Source organism: Otolemur garnettii, unplaced genomic scaffold, assembly GCF_000181295.1.
Source record: "Otolemur garnettii isolate 467f Iridium unplaced genomic scaffold, OtoGar3 scaffold00092, whole genome shotgun sequence".
Lineage (NCBI taxonomy): Eukaryota > Metazoa > Chordata > Mammalia > Primates > Galagidae > Otolemur > Otolemur garnettii.
The window spans coordinates 3,230,733-3,242,291 of NW_003852487.1; the positions used below are offsets into that span (position 1 = coordinate 3,230,733).

Genomic DNA, 11,559 nt, shown 5'->3' on the forward strand with positions numbered 1-11,559 from the left:
TTCCACCCCTCAGGCCTTCCACTCTCGAGACGCAGCCCAAACCCAGTATTCCCAGTGCTTGATTGAAAAGGACAAGTACAGGAAGCAGATCCGAGAGCTGGAGGAGAAGAATGACGAGATGCGGATCGAGATGGTGCGGCGGGAAGCCTGCATTGTGAACCTCGAGAGCAAGCTCCGGCGCCTCTCCAAGGACAGCGGCTGCCTCGACCAGGTGGGCCAAGCTGGCCGGGTCCCCCACACTGAATTCAGCCAGTACTCCCATCCCAGCAGAGAGCTGGCCAGAGTCTCCACCTCTCCATGCAGTGGCTCTTTGTACATGGGAAGCCAGAAGTACACCCTTCCCTCCACACCAGAGCAGTGTACATCTTGAACCTGTGCAGGTCTGTGAGGTGATGTGCAGGGTCTGCTCATTTTAAAGACAGATGCAGGTAAAGGCCTGGCCTGGCCACTTCCTAGCTGGGTGACTTCTCCCTGAGGGGCTTCAGTGCACTCCCAGCTGATCACAGCTAGCTGCTGACCCCCTGTGACACTGCCCCACTTGCTGAGCAGTCACTGGGTTTAAGACACCCTGCTTTGTTGGAGTTGCTGGTGCCCATGAGCATACTTTCACTTACAGACAGTGTGAATTGCAGCATGTGCTTCCCGGCAGGGCCAGGCGCTCAGAAATGCATGAAAGCTGCTGTCCAAAAGGATGCTCTTGCCAACAGCGTAGCTTTGGGTTTATATAGTACCGTCACATAGAGGAGCCGACAAAGCACTTTCCATCCGTTGTCACATTTACCCACAGAACTCTCTCTCGAGGAAGACATGCACTGTCCTCATTTACAAAGAAAGGGGAACAGATATGTGCAGCTGAGGAGGCTTGCCAAAGGGCACAGAGGACTCAGACCCCAGCACTGGGGTCATATACAGCAACACAGCATTTCAACATGATGCTATAAACTCCAGGTTAAAGGAGTGCTGTGGAGCCCAGGAAAGGAAGACTGCCTTCCCTCCAGGCTTTAGGAAAGATCCCCTACAGCAGGAGGGCTCTCACTGGCCCCAGGACCCCCACCTGTGCTCTTCTCCCAACCTCACCTGGCCAAGTGTGCTCACCTTCTCCTATTGACTCAAGTGCCACTTTTCCCAGGAGACCTTGGCCAGCTCCAACCAGGGGCCCTTGAGACATGCTCTCACCTCCTGTTTGAGTATGTACCACAGTTTGTAATTGTGCATTAGCTCCATGAAGGGTAATCCGTTTCCAAAACCCAACGTGGTGACAGGCACAGAGTGGGCCCTCTGGGCCTACCTGCAAAGTCCACGTGGGGAGGAGCCTGATTAGGGGAGGAGAACAAGATCAGCATCCCTGACCACAAGGCTGACACTTCTGCCTCTGTGGAGCAGGGAAAGGGGTAGAGTTATGAACATGTCAGGGTGGGCTGCACATGCTGGGGAGCTCTGATGCCATTCTGGGACCCTGAAGGGTTTTGTGCAGGAAAACAGGATAGAAAGTATTGGATTTGGAAGCAGCCTAGCATGAGGTCATTGAATGGTTTTGGAGGGTTACACAGAAGTTCCTTAAGGCCCTTGTACCTCAGCTTCCTATTTTGTAAAAAGTGATGATTAAATGCTATGTATATTTGTTAGGAAGGGTTAAAGGAGATGATGAATGTGAAGCCCTCAGGGCAATACTTGACACTGTGTTTTATCATTATTCAGTCATTCAGCAATATTTGCTGTATTTTTAGCTTAGGCTTAGGGCTAGAAATTAGAAATATAATAGTGGTTGTAAGGACTGAGACAAAGTAGGAGGCAGTGCACTTCCTGTGGTTAAAGATGAAGCAGGCTTGGTCCAGGGCCCTGCCAGCGGGCAGGTGACAAGGATAAGAGGCCTCAGGTGGACAGCAGGCTCAGGAAAGGACAGCCATCCTATCAAATTTGGGAGGCTAAGGGACGATGGCACTGTCAGCCTCCCTGTTTTGCCAACCAGTGGTTGCCTGTCAAGCCACATCACCAGCATCAGCTTTTCTTTGTCCCCAGAGTCTGCCCAGGAACCTGCCTGTGACCATCATCTCACAGAACTTTGGGGACGTCAGCCCCAGGACCAATGGCCAAGAAGCAGATGATTCTTCAACCTCAGAGGAGTCACCTGAGGACAGCAAGTACTTCCTGCCCTATCACCCACCGCGGCGCAGAATGAACCTGAAGGGCATCCAGGTACTGGTGGCAGAGGGCAGGTGGCACAGGTGCCCTGTGAGATCCTAGGCAGGAAGAACGAGGGGCAGGGGGAGTCGGCCCTGTAGGCAGGTGAGAGTGTGGCATAGCCATCCTGTTCTGGGTGGGGCTTGGGGCCCAGATGTGACTCCACCTGTTCAGCCCTGTAAATCATGCTAATTCATGCTTTTGACTCATCTACTTGCTTTTGCTGAATCCCTCTCGAAGTTAAGAGAGGAAAAAAATGAAATAAGTATTATTTATCCATTCATTTGTTTACTCACCAAATAAGTATTGAGTACCTGTCACATGCCGGACAACCATTCTGGGAGCTGGAGTTACAGCAGTAATCCCGTGGCTTTGCTCAGGACCCTGTACAGTTGTGACACGTGACTGGCTCCCAATGAGGAGAGGGGACGTGAGACCACTTCCCAGGCCCTGACAGTGCCCTTGCATCTCCCAGCCTTGCACACATGAGCCAGGGGGCCTGAATCAGCACACTGAAGCCCAAGCAGGGAACCATTAGCACCTCTTGCCATGGGCAGCCAGGGCAGCTGCCACAGAGCCTCATCTTTTCCTGGAAGTTCCTTACACTGTGCACTCAGCTCTGCTCAGCCTCACGCCTCCATGCATCACCCCTTCCTCTTCTGTTCTTGGCTCTTGTCCTGTCTTCTGCCAAGAGGCATGTTGCACAGCCTATCTGGGAAGCTGTTTGTCTGCACCAGCAGCTGCCTGACTCAAGCCCAGGGGAGCCACTGCATCTCATCGTCCTGGCCACAGGAGATAGTACCGCGTGTATTCTGTGCCAACCCAGGCAGCCACGTGATGAGGGGCAGGATGGCATGCCTCGTTTCATTTTTTTCCTTAGCTCCAGTGACACATGTCTGGGACCTTGTTTGATTTGTGTCCTGCGTCTTGTTTCTTCCCCTCCCCTCTCCTTCAGCTGCAGAGAGCCAAATCCCCCATCAGCCTGAAGCGAACATCAGATTTTCAAGGTTAGTAAGATGCCTGGATCCCTCTCACCATCTCATCTGTCACTCTGACTCTCTCGGCCCATCTGTTTCTCCCACTATAGCATCAGTCCCACAGGGTAAACCTGCTGAGGCCTTGGGGGTCCCCAGGTGGTGGGATCTGCCCAGATAGCAACTAACGTTCATCATCATCCAAAGTGGGCAGGAGCAGGGTCTGCAGAAACATCATCCCACCCTGCCCATTTGGTGGGTCTGTCCAGAGCCCCTGACTCTTCCACTGAACTGTGCATCTCTGCTCATAGCTTACCAGCTGGAGAGTTGCGTGCCCTTCCCCCAGATGTATGAGGCTGTTTGTTCATCCTTAAGCCTCCAGTTCTCTGAGACATGCTACCTTCGGAATCCTCCCTTCCATCCTCCCTGTCTTGGGAAGTGACAGATCAGCTAGCAAGGTGTGGACCAGGCAAATCAAGCACCTACTATGTGTCAAGTGCTAGAAGTTCCTGTTAGACACCCATGAAGTCCATGCACTCAGGCAGGGCCATAGCCAGGAGGCAGAAAGTATGTGGGACACCAAGCAAGCATGTGGAGGGAGTTTGGAGAAGGACCTTCAGGAAGAGGACATTTAATGTGGGCCTAAAAAGGGAGCATTTTGACCAATGGACATGGTCTCTAGAAAGAATCCTTAGGACAGCTCTTGGCACATCAACAGAAGTATAGAGACCAGAAAGTGCACAGAGTGGAAGCTGCCCTGCCATCATGCACCACATAGTGGCACATTGGGAATGAAATTTAGGGGTGCCACGCTGGAGATGTGGGCCTCGTCCTGCATGGCGAGGGCCTCCAGGTGGGTTTGGGAAGGTCAGAAGAGTGAGGAATCCAAACTTTGGTTTCAGGCAGTTCTCATCAGGCCTAGAGAGCTAGGGGCCCAGTCCATCCCTCATGGTTATATCAGCAATCTCAATGGCCTTCTTATTGGAATGGAGGTGCTAAGGGCCTAGGGCCTGTGAGAAGCAAAAGGAAGGGAAAGGGTATATCCAAGTCATTGGGTTTCATTGCTGCTTGCCAGACCATGACAGGCTTCTCAGTGGAAGGTTCTGGGGGCCTAGGGGAGGACAACAAGGCCCCCACTGATGGGGACATGTGTGTGCATCTATCTGTGTCTCTGCACACGCACACATGCATGCACAGCACAGCAGGGAGCAACCAGGAGGGGACACAGATGTTGAAGCCATCAGACAAGGGCCAAGAGGAGCGTGCATGGAGTTCCCAGGCAGCGGGAGGACACCAAGGGAGGCTTTACTGAGGGAACCAACCTGCCCCCACCCCATTTTCCCTGGTTCTCTGTTGGCCAGCCCTGCCTGTCAGGAAAAAATGGAATCTGTTTTAATGATGGAGAATTGGGCAGAAGGACCTGTGCCCCCAGCTATACGTTATTCCCAGATAATGCTCAGAATGTCCCTAGAGACAAAAGACATCATGCACCTTGACCTAGGCTGCTGGGCTGGCCCTGACGGGGGTGGGGGTAGAAGCATGTTGGTAATCAAAGTGCCCCTGGGAGCCTACATTTGGGGTGGGGATGAGAAGAGGTTTTGAGTGCTCTTCCTCCTGCATATGCCAGAGAGGGGTCTCTACCCGACCAGGGAGGAGGTGGTTTGGGGTGGATAGCCAAGAAGAGAGCCCTGTGTGCTAAGGGCTCTGATTTCCTTTCCCTCCCTTTCTCCCACCTCAACCTCTCCTGGTCCTTCCCCACTCTCCCTATTCTCGGGCATCTCTGAGGACAGTCAAAGGACTTGAAGATGAAGGCACTGACACCAGCCCCCACTCCTCCAACTCCCTGCCAGTGAGCAGCTCCTTCTCTAAGATGGTACGTCTTTGCCCTGCCCACTGCCCCCCAGAGCCTGCCCAGTCCCCCACTGCCCACAGCTGGGGTGCAACCCAACCTTCCTTATGTTTATTTAAACATTTCTGCAGCCTCACAATGTATTTACACCTTCCTGCCACCTCCTTTCCCAATTTAACACTTGGTGGGAGGAGGAGCCAGGCCTCTGAGGGGATGTAGCGAATCATGCAGCGGCTGAAAATTCAGCGCAGCTTTGCCCCTGGCAGCTCCACCACCTTGGGGTGGGGGGGCTGCCAGCTGCAGGAGCCACCATGAAGGCAAAGCTTGGCCCCCTCCTGGCCCAGTGCCCCCTACTCCTTGGCTCCAGCCCTCCTGGGCAGAGCCGGGCAGGGTCCCAGCCACCGCATCTGGTGCCGCTCACCCCAGCCAGCCAGCAGAAGGCACAGGATTAGAAATTCTAACCCCAGGGGGGAAGCCCCATGAAGCTTGTCAGCTCAGCTTCCAAAATCAGGCCCTAGGGGAGGCAGAGATTTCATAATGAATGATTTCTATCTGACGGCAGCTCTGGGTGGCAAAATCCAAGGCTCTTATTTAAGGTGGCCCTCCCCAGGAGCCAAGGCCTGGTTTCAGAGGTCACCTTCTAGCAGTTCTGCTATCCTCCCCCCACATCTCAGGCCCACACTGTCCATCGTGTCCACAGCAGGTACCCACAGCAAGTGTGGCCAGGAAACATCAAGCTCAGCCTGTGTGGATGGCAGGGCACCCCTTGGCCTCCAGAGCCATGACCGGTTCCCACCTGTGTCCTCCCTGCGACCAGATGTGTGAGCAGATGTCCTCCCAACTTGGTGGCTAAAGCACCCCAGGCTGAGCTTGAGCTTTTTCTGGCCAGCATCGCCTCTGAGAACCAACCTTCTGCACCCACCCTGCCTGAGTCAGAGGGGAGAGGCAATCCAAGTTAAATTTAGTCCCTGTGTATATAATATTTAAGCCCAAGGAGACGTGGGCGTACAAACATCCAGCACCAGTAACACATCTGTGTGTGTTTGCAGCAGCCCCACCGGAGCCGGAGCAGCATCATGTCAATCACCGCCGAGCCCCCAGGAAATGACTCCATTGTCAGGCGCTATAAGGAAGATGTGCCTCATCGCAGGTGGGTGGCAGGTGGAAGCAGGAGATGGGACATTTGCCAGGCCCCACCATGTGCCAGTTTGCTTGGCTAGCCCATGCTTAAGAACTTAGCCATCCTTGAAGCCACCTTGAGAAGGAGGCCTGGGGTGGGGGGGGCAGTGGGTAGCGTGCAAATAAGGAAGCTGGGTTCAGGAAAAGGGAAGTGGCCTCCCTGGGGTCATCACATGGCCCCATATCACCCAGAAATCATGGCCCCAAGGCTTGGTTTTTTTCTGCTGAAGAGTGAGAGGCCCATGAAGGGCCTCCCCACCCCTTCACCCACCATCTTCCTCATCTCCTGAAAACCATGCATGTCCTCGGAGATCTGCCTGGCATCCAGACATTGCAAATCAGCAGGTGTTTGGTGATTCGAAGTCAGAGATTATTGGGTAGTTTCCAGAAGTGTCATGAGCAAAGAGTGGCTGAGGGGGCTGGATACACATCCTTACTGTGTACCCCGACCAACCCCATCTGTGCAGGCTACCCTCCCTTGGGCAGGTGTTAGAGGTGCTTTTTGGAAGCCACATGTACTGAGGCCATCTCCACCCCGTGACACTATTGCAAGAACTGCGTGCAGACACCTGAGAACCCCAGAGCACACCAATCTTGCTCCTGTCTGAGGGGCACTCAGCTCTTGGGCCATCCTAAGGTGTGGCCAAGTGCAGTCAGGCGTTCAGCTTGTGCTGGGTCAATGAAGAGTGAGAAACAAGTGGCAGGAGGGGCAGCAGGGCCTCTGGTCACCTGCTACTCAACTTCCCCCCTCACCTACTGGAGGCCAAGGGGGCCACCCCCTAGGGGAGCTGTTCTGCCCTCATTCCCTCCACCTACTCCACCCTTTCAGAACCAGGGCCACTCAGAAGCTTCGCCCCACCCCCATCTGCCCACATACTCACACAAGCGCCTTCCATGTCCCTCCCTTGTGTTTTGTAGCACAGTTGAAGAAGACAACGACAGCGGTGGGTTCGATGCCTTAGACCTGGACGGTAGGTGCCTATCAGGTCAGAGAGGGTCACAGGTACATCTCTGAAGAACACAGCACCTTGCACACTCCTCTGACCAATAGCAGGGCCTGCCTAGGAAGGGGCCTATGCATAGTAGGTTCTCAGGAAATGCTTGTGGAACAACTCAAAGCAAAGAAGAGTCTCTGCCTCTGATGGGCTTGCCTGTGGCCAAGAATCACTCTGGAGCATGTTCTTTATCTCATAGGCAATGGGGGCCCTCCCTGCTGTGATCAGGGGTCATAATTAAGAGAAATGCTCCTGTGCATTGCAGCCAAGCCCCCCAGAGGTGCTTGGCACGTATGCCTCCAGTTTAACCTCAGCGGCTGCCTTTGGAAATACTGTTGTTATCCCCATTTCACAGATGAGGAAAAGGAGTGTTAGAGAACAGCAGGGTGGAGGGTGGATAAGAAGCAAGGAATACTCATAAGAAATTCGTATGTTAAGCTGTTAACCCACCTGCACAAAATGAGTATAGATTGGGGAGAACAAAGTTATTTCTCATCCCCTGAAATCAGAGGTGTAAGGCAGGTGACACAAGGGCTGAGGCTGTGGGATGGTTCTGAAACAGCCTTGAGGGCAGGGCCAGTGTCATGGAGGAGGGCAAGGGCATCCCCTTAGCCTAGAATCACAGGCTTGGCTTCCAAGGCGAAGTGCGTGTGTAGTGAAGAAGTCTAGCTTGACCCAGTTTACCTTGCCAGGCCTCACACTATGAGCACAGGACACAGAAATTCATGTCCCAAGTTCCCACTATGGCAGAGATAGTGGGGTTTTAGCTGTGGGCCAGTGGGGCAGATGGATATAGATTCACAGACCCGAGGAACACCTGGATGGGTCAATGGGAGGGAGAGAAGTAGGAAGAACCAAGCCCACCAGAGATGACTCTGGGTATGCTTCAGAAGCCCCTGGGCATGCCCTGTTGGCCTCCTCAGGTCCAGGTTCCCCCACCCCAAGCCAGCTAAGGCTGCCAACAGATGAAAGAAAAGATTAGTGGTCCTCGTTAATGGAGGACCATCAGAGCTACCAAGTGTTAAAGAGAGGTTAGCACCTAATTGAGGCTGGGTAATGAGAAGAATTGAAAGACTTTTAGAAAGGGGAGAGCTGGGAAGAGAGTCCTGGGCAACCATCCAAGGTATTTTGCAGTGTTGGGAAAAATCCCTCTACAGAGAAGCCTTTATTATCAGCCCCAAGCAGGATACTTAGGTCCGGAGTGTGTGGAGTGGGTATTTCTCCCCCAGGGTCCTCGGTGTCCAGCCCAGACCTAGAGGCCAGGAAGCTGGTGGGCGGTGGGGAGACCTAGGGTGGTCCCCCAAATGAAAAATCTGAGGAATCTATTCAAACACAGAACTAGCAAGGGCTAATGAAAACACCCCCACACACACACACACCTTTCCAGTTACAAAAAAAGGAAAAACAGGATTCTTAAAAACTGGATCCCTACTAAATGGACTCCTGGACGCAGGAGTGGCTCTGGGGGAGAGGAGAGGACCCAGGGCTGGACCACCTGTGCCCCAGTTCCTCAGGGACTGAACTCAGTGAGGAGCACGGGCAGGAGGGCCCTGAGGGCTATGCCCAGGCCAGCCTCCCTTGGCCATTCCAGGTGCTGATGGGCACCTCGCTCCCTTGCAGATGACAGTCACGAACGCTGCTCCTTTGGACCCCCCTCCATCCATTCCTCCTCCTCCTCCCACCAGTCCGAGGGCCTGGATGCCTACGACCTGGAGCAGGTCAACCTCATGTTCAGGAAGTTCTCCCTGGAAAGGTGCCTCCACCCTCACCGCACAGGGGAAGCCGGGTGGGGCATGTGGGACAAAGGCCCCTGGGTGGGGCATGGTGGGACAAAGGCCCCTCAACCCTCACTTACCCACACATCATATCACATGCCAGCCTCTGATGGATGTGGGAAGCTGTGCTGCCAGGGTCCCCATGCCCCCTCCCACCCCTCCGTGACCTGGTGGAGCTTTCTCTCTGCCTAGCTGACTAATTATCACTTCATTTCCTGCCACAGACCTTTCCGGCCGTCAGTCACATCCGTGGGACATGTGCGGGGTCCCGGGCCTTCTGTGCAGCAAACTACGCTAAATGGTGACAACCTCATCACCCAGCTCACCCTGCTAGGGGGCAACGCTCGGGGCAGCTTTGTGCATTCAGTCAAGCCGGGTTCCCTGGCAGAGAAGGCAGGCCTCCACAAAGGCTACCAGCTACTGCTGGTAAGGAGCTGGGGCTGGGCGGGGTCACCTGGCATGCCCCTGCTGCTGAGGGGGCTGGGCGGGGTCACCTGGCATGCCCCTGCTGCTGAGGGGGCTGGGGGGGGAGGAACTAAGCCTTGCATTTCATGGCAGACCCTTAGTGGGAGGTGAGAGCTGGAAGAAGCCCAGGGGTCAACACCTCCAGGCCCTTCTCTCCCAACTCTCCATTTCTGGAGCCAGTGCACACACACACTAGGAACATGCAAGCTCCCAGGATGTTCTCTGCCCTCAATGGAACTGAGCTGGTCATCTGTTTGGAAGAGATGCTTTTATTCCCCAAGTGGATCAATCTTGCCCCATGGCTCTGATGCCTGCAGAGCTAGGGCAGAATGGCCTGTTTTTACTGTCTAGCTGGAGGGCTGCATCAGAGGCGAGAGGCAGAGTGTCCCCTTGGACACATGCACAAAGGAAGAGGCCCACTGGACCATCCAGAGGTGCAGCGGCCCTGTCACACTGCACTACAAGGTCAACCAGGAAGGTGAGGCCCAGCCAGCGGGAGATTCTAGATCTGGCTGGGGCAGGGGGCGGGGCACAAGAGTTCCTGACTTAGACAAGTAACCCCACAGCCCAGAATCTCCACTCATCTGCTCAGTGGAAGGAACGCTGCCTTCCCATCTCAGGAGGATCCAGGGGGCAGGCATGGGAGAGCAGGCAGGGATGGCTGGCAGCCTACGCAAGGCTTTGCTGTCTCATGCTGGGCTCTTTGCCAGGTCCCCACATACCTGCCCCAAGATGTCTTGGGCTGCATACATGTCAAAGCCAGACAGGAGGAAGCAGTGGCCCTGGCCCTGCCAGGATCGATCCTCCCTAACAGGTTGAAGTTTGTTCCCTCTCAGGCTTCCTGGTGGCCCTGGTGTAGGCAGCAGCTCTGGGATGGGCTCACCGGGTGGCCTCACCACCAAGCAAGCCCATGGAGCCACATCCCAACCCCAGGCCTTTGGCTCTCCCTTCCTGCATGGCTCCAGCACCTTTGAATCCTTATCGCCTCTGTTATCTCCTCTTTTTCAGGGAGATTCCTGGACAGAGCACTGAGCTTTGTTTCCTACTTCCTATATTCCCGAGGTTTGAGTTTTCATTCTCACCTCTGGGTCTTCCTGCATGATTATCTCTGCAGCTGGATCTTATTTTTAACCACCAGGGCTTATGAATGTTTCAGCAGAACATAAATAACCCGTTTCTTTCTAGCCGCCCTCCAGTGCCCCTGCTCCACTCCTTCCCAGCAGTGCCCTGCCTATGCAGAAAATGATAATGACATGCTGTCCCCAAACACGGGCTGGGGACACTCCCAGCTGTCTCCCCCACATGCGGGACAGGCTGCTCCCCCATTCCTGTGACCTGGCTTTCTGGCCAGGAAGAAAATCCCTGGTCAGTGCCCTCCCTGCCACAGTGCCCCCCAGAGTTGTGCAGCAGCAAAGCTCTGCAGTCTGGAAGTCCAGGAAGAGAAGGTTCACTCCGGCCTCTTTTTAGGCCCTTTTCTCACAGGAAGCAGAGAGCTCAGATAGCAATTGCTGTTGACCCCAGCAAGGTGAGTGGGAAGGATTCTTAAGATGCACCAAACAAACTCAGATCCCCCAGAATGATCTAATAGGGAATCCCTACTCCTCTGTCCCCAGCCATTTAGGATATTGACCATTAGAATGTGTGGCATAGACACCTGATGAGTTATTCTAGGTCCGGCTGTTAGAACTGTGTTAGCTTCCACTGTGCAGCCCTCTGCGTGTGAGGATGATTTGGGAATTTATACTATGGATTCACATCATGGACGTTCACTTAGAGTTTGCCGTATTTATTGTATTCATTGTTTATGCCCCACTTCCTTCCAAAGTATTTGCGAAAATTTACTTGTAAGGATGATGACATTTAAGGTTAAAACAACATGTACCATGGCCCTACCTCTTTGGAAAACGATTTTGACAGTATGACAGTTTGTTTGGTGTATCTTATACCTATTCTGCTAAAGCTGAATAGGTATATACGTATACATATATATATATATATACACACGCTCAGTGACCTACTAATTCCACTGCATCCAAGAGAAATGAGCATGTGTGTCCACCAAAAGCAATGTATAAGATTACTCACAGTGGAGTTATTCATGATAGCCAAAAACTGCAAAAAGGCACATGTGCACACAAGCA

The 11,559-nt window shown here is 53.7% G+C and overlaps 1 protein-coding gene across 1 annotated transcript in view; it reads left to right on the top strand.

Annotated features, from left to right (window-relative positions):
• Positions 1–11,559, top strand: part of CARD11 (caspase recruitment domain family member 11) — a 54,807-nt gene that overhangs the window by 31,088 nt on the left and 12,160 nt on the right. The window contains exons 9-17 of the mRNA XM_012808691.2: positions 14–211; positions 2,020–2,196; positions 3,137–3,188; positions 4,946–5,028; positions 6,054–6,154; positions 7,102–7,154; positions 8,799–8,931; positions 9,178–9,379; positions 9,770–9,896. Coding sequence (XP_012664145.2) covers positions 14–211; positions 2,020–2,196; positions 3,137–3,188; positions 4,946–5,028; positions 6,054–6,154; positions 7,102–7,154; positions 8,799–8,931; positions 9,178–9,379; positions 9,770–9,896 — 1,126 coding nt within the window. The remainder of the gene's footprint in view (positions 1–13; positions 212–2,019; positions 2,197–3,136; positions 3,189–4,945; positions 5,029–6,053; positions 6,155–7,101; positions 7,155–8,798; positions 8,932–9,177; positions 9,380–9,769; positions 9,897–11,559) is intronic.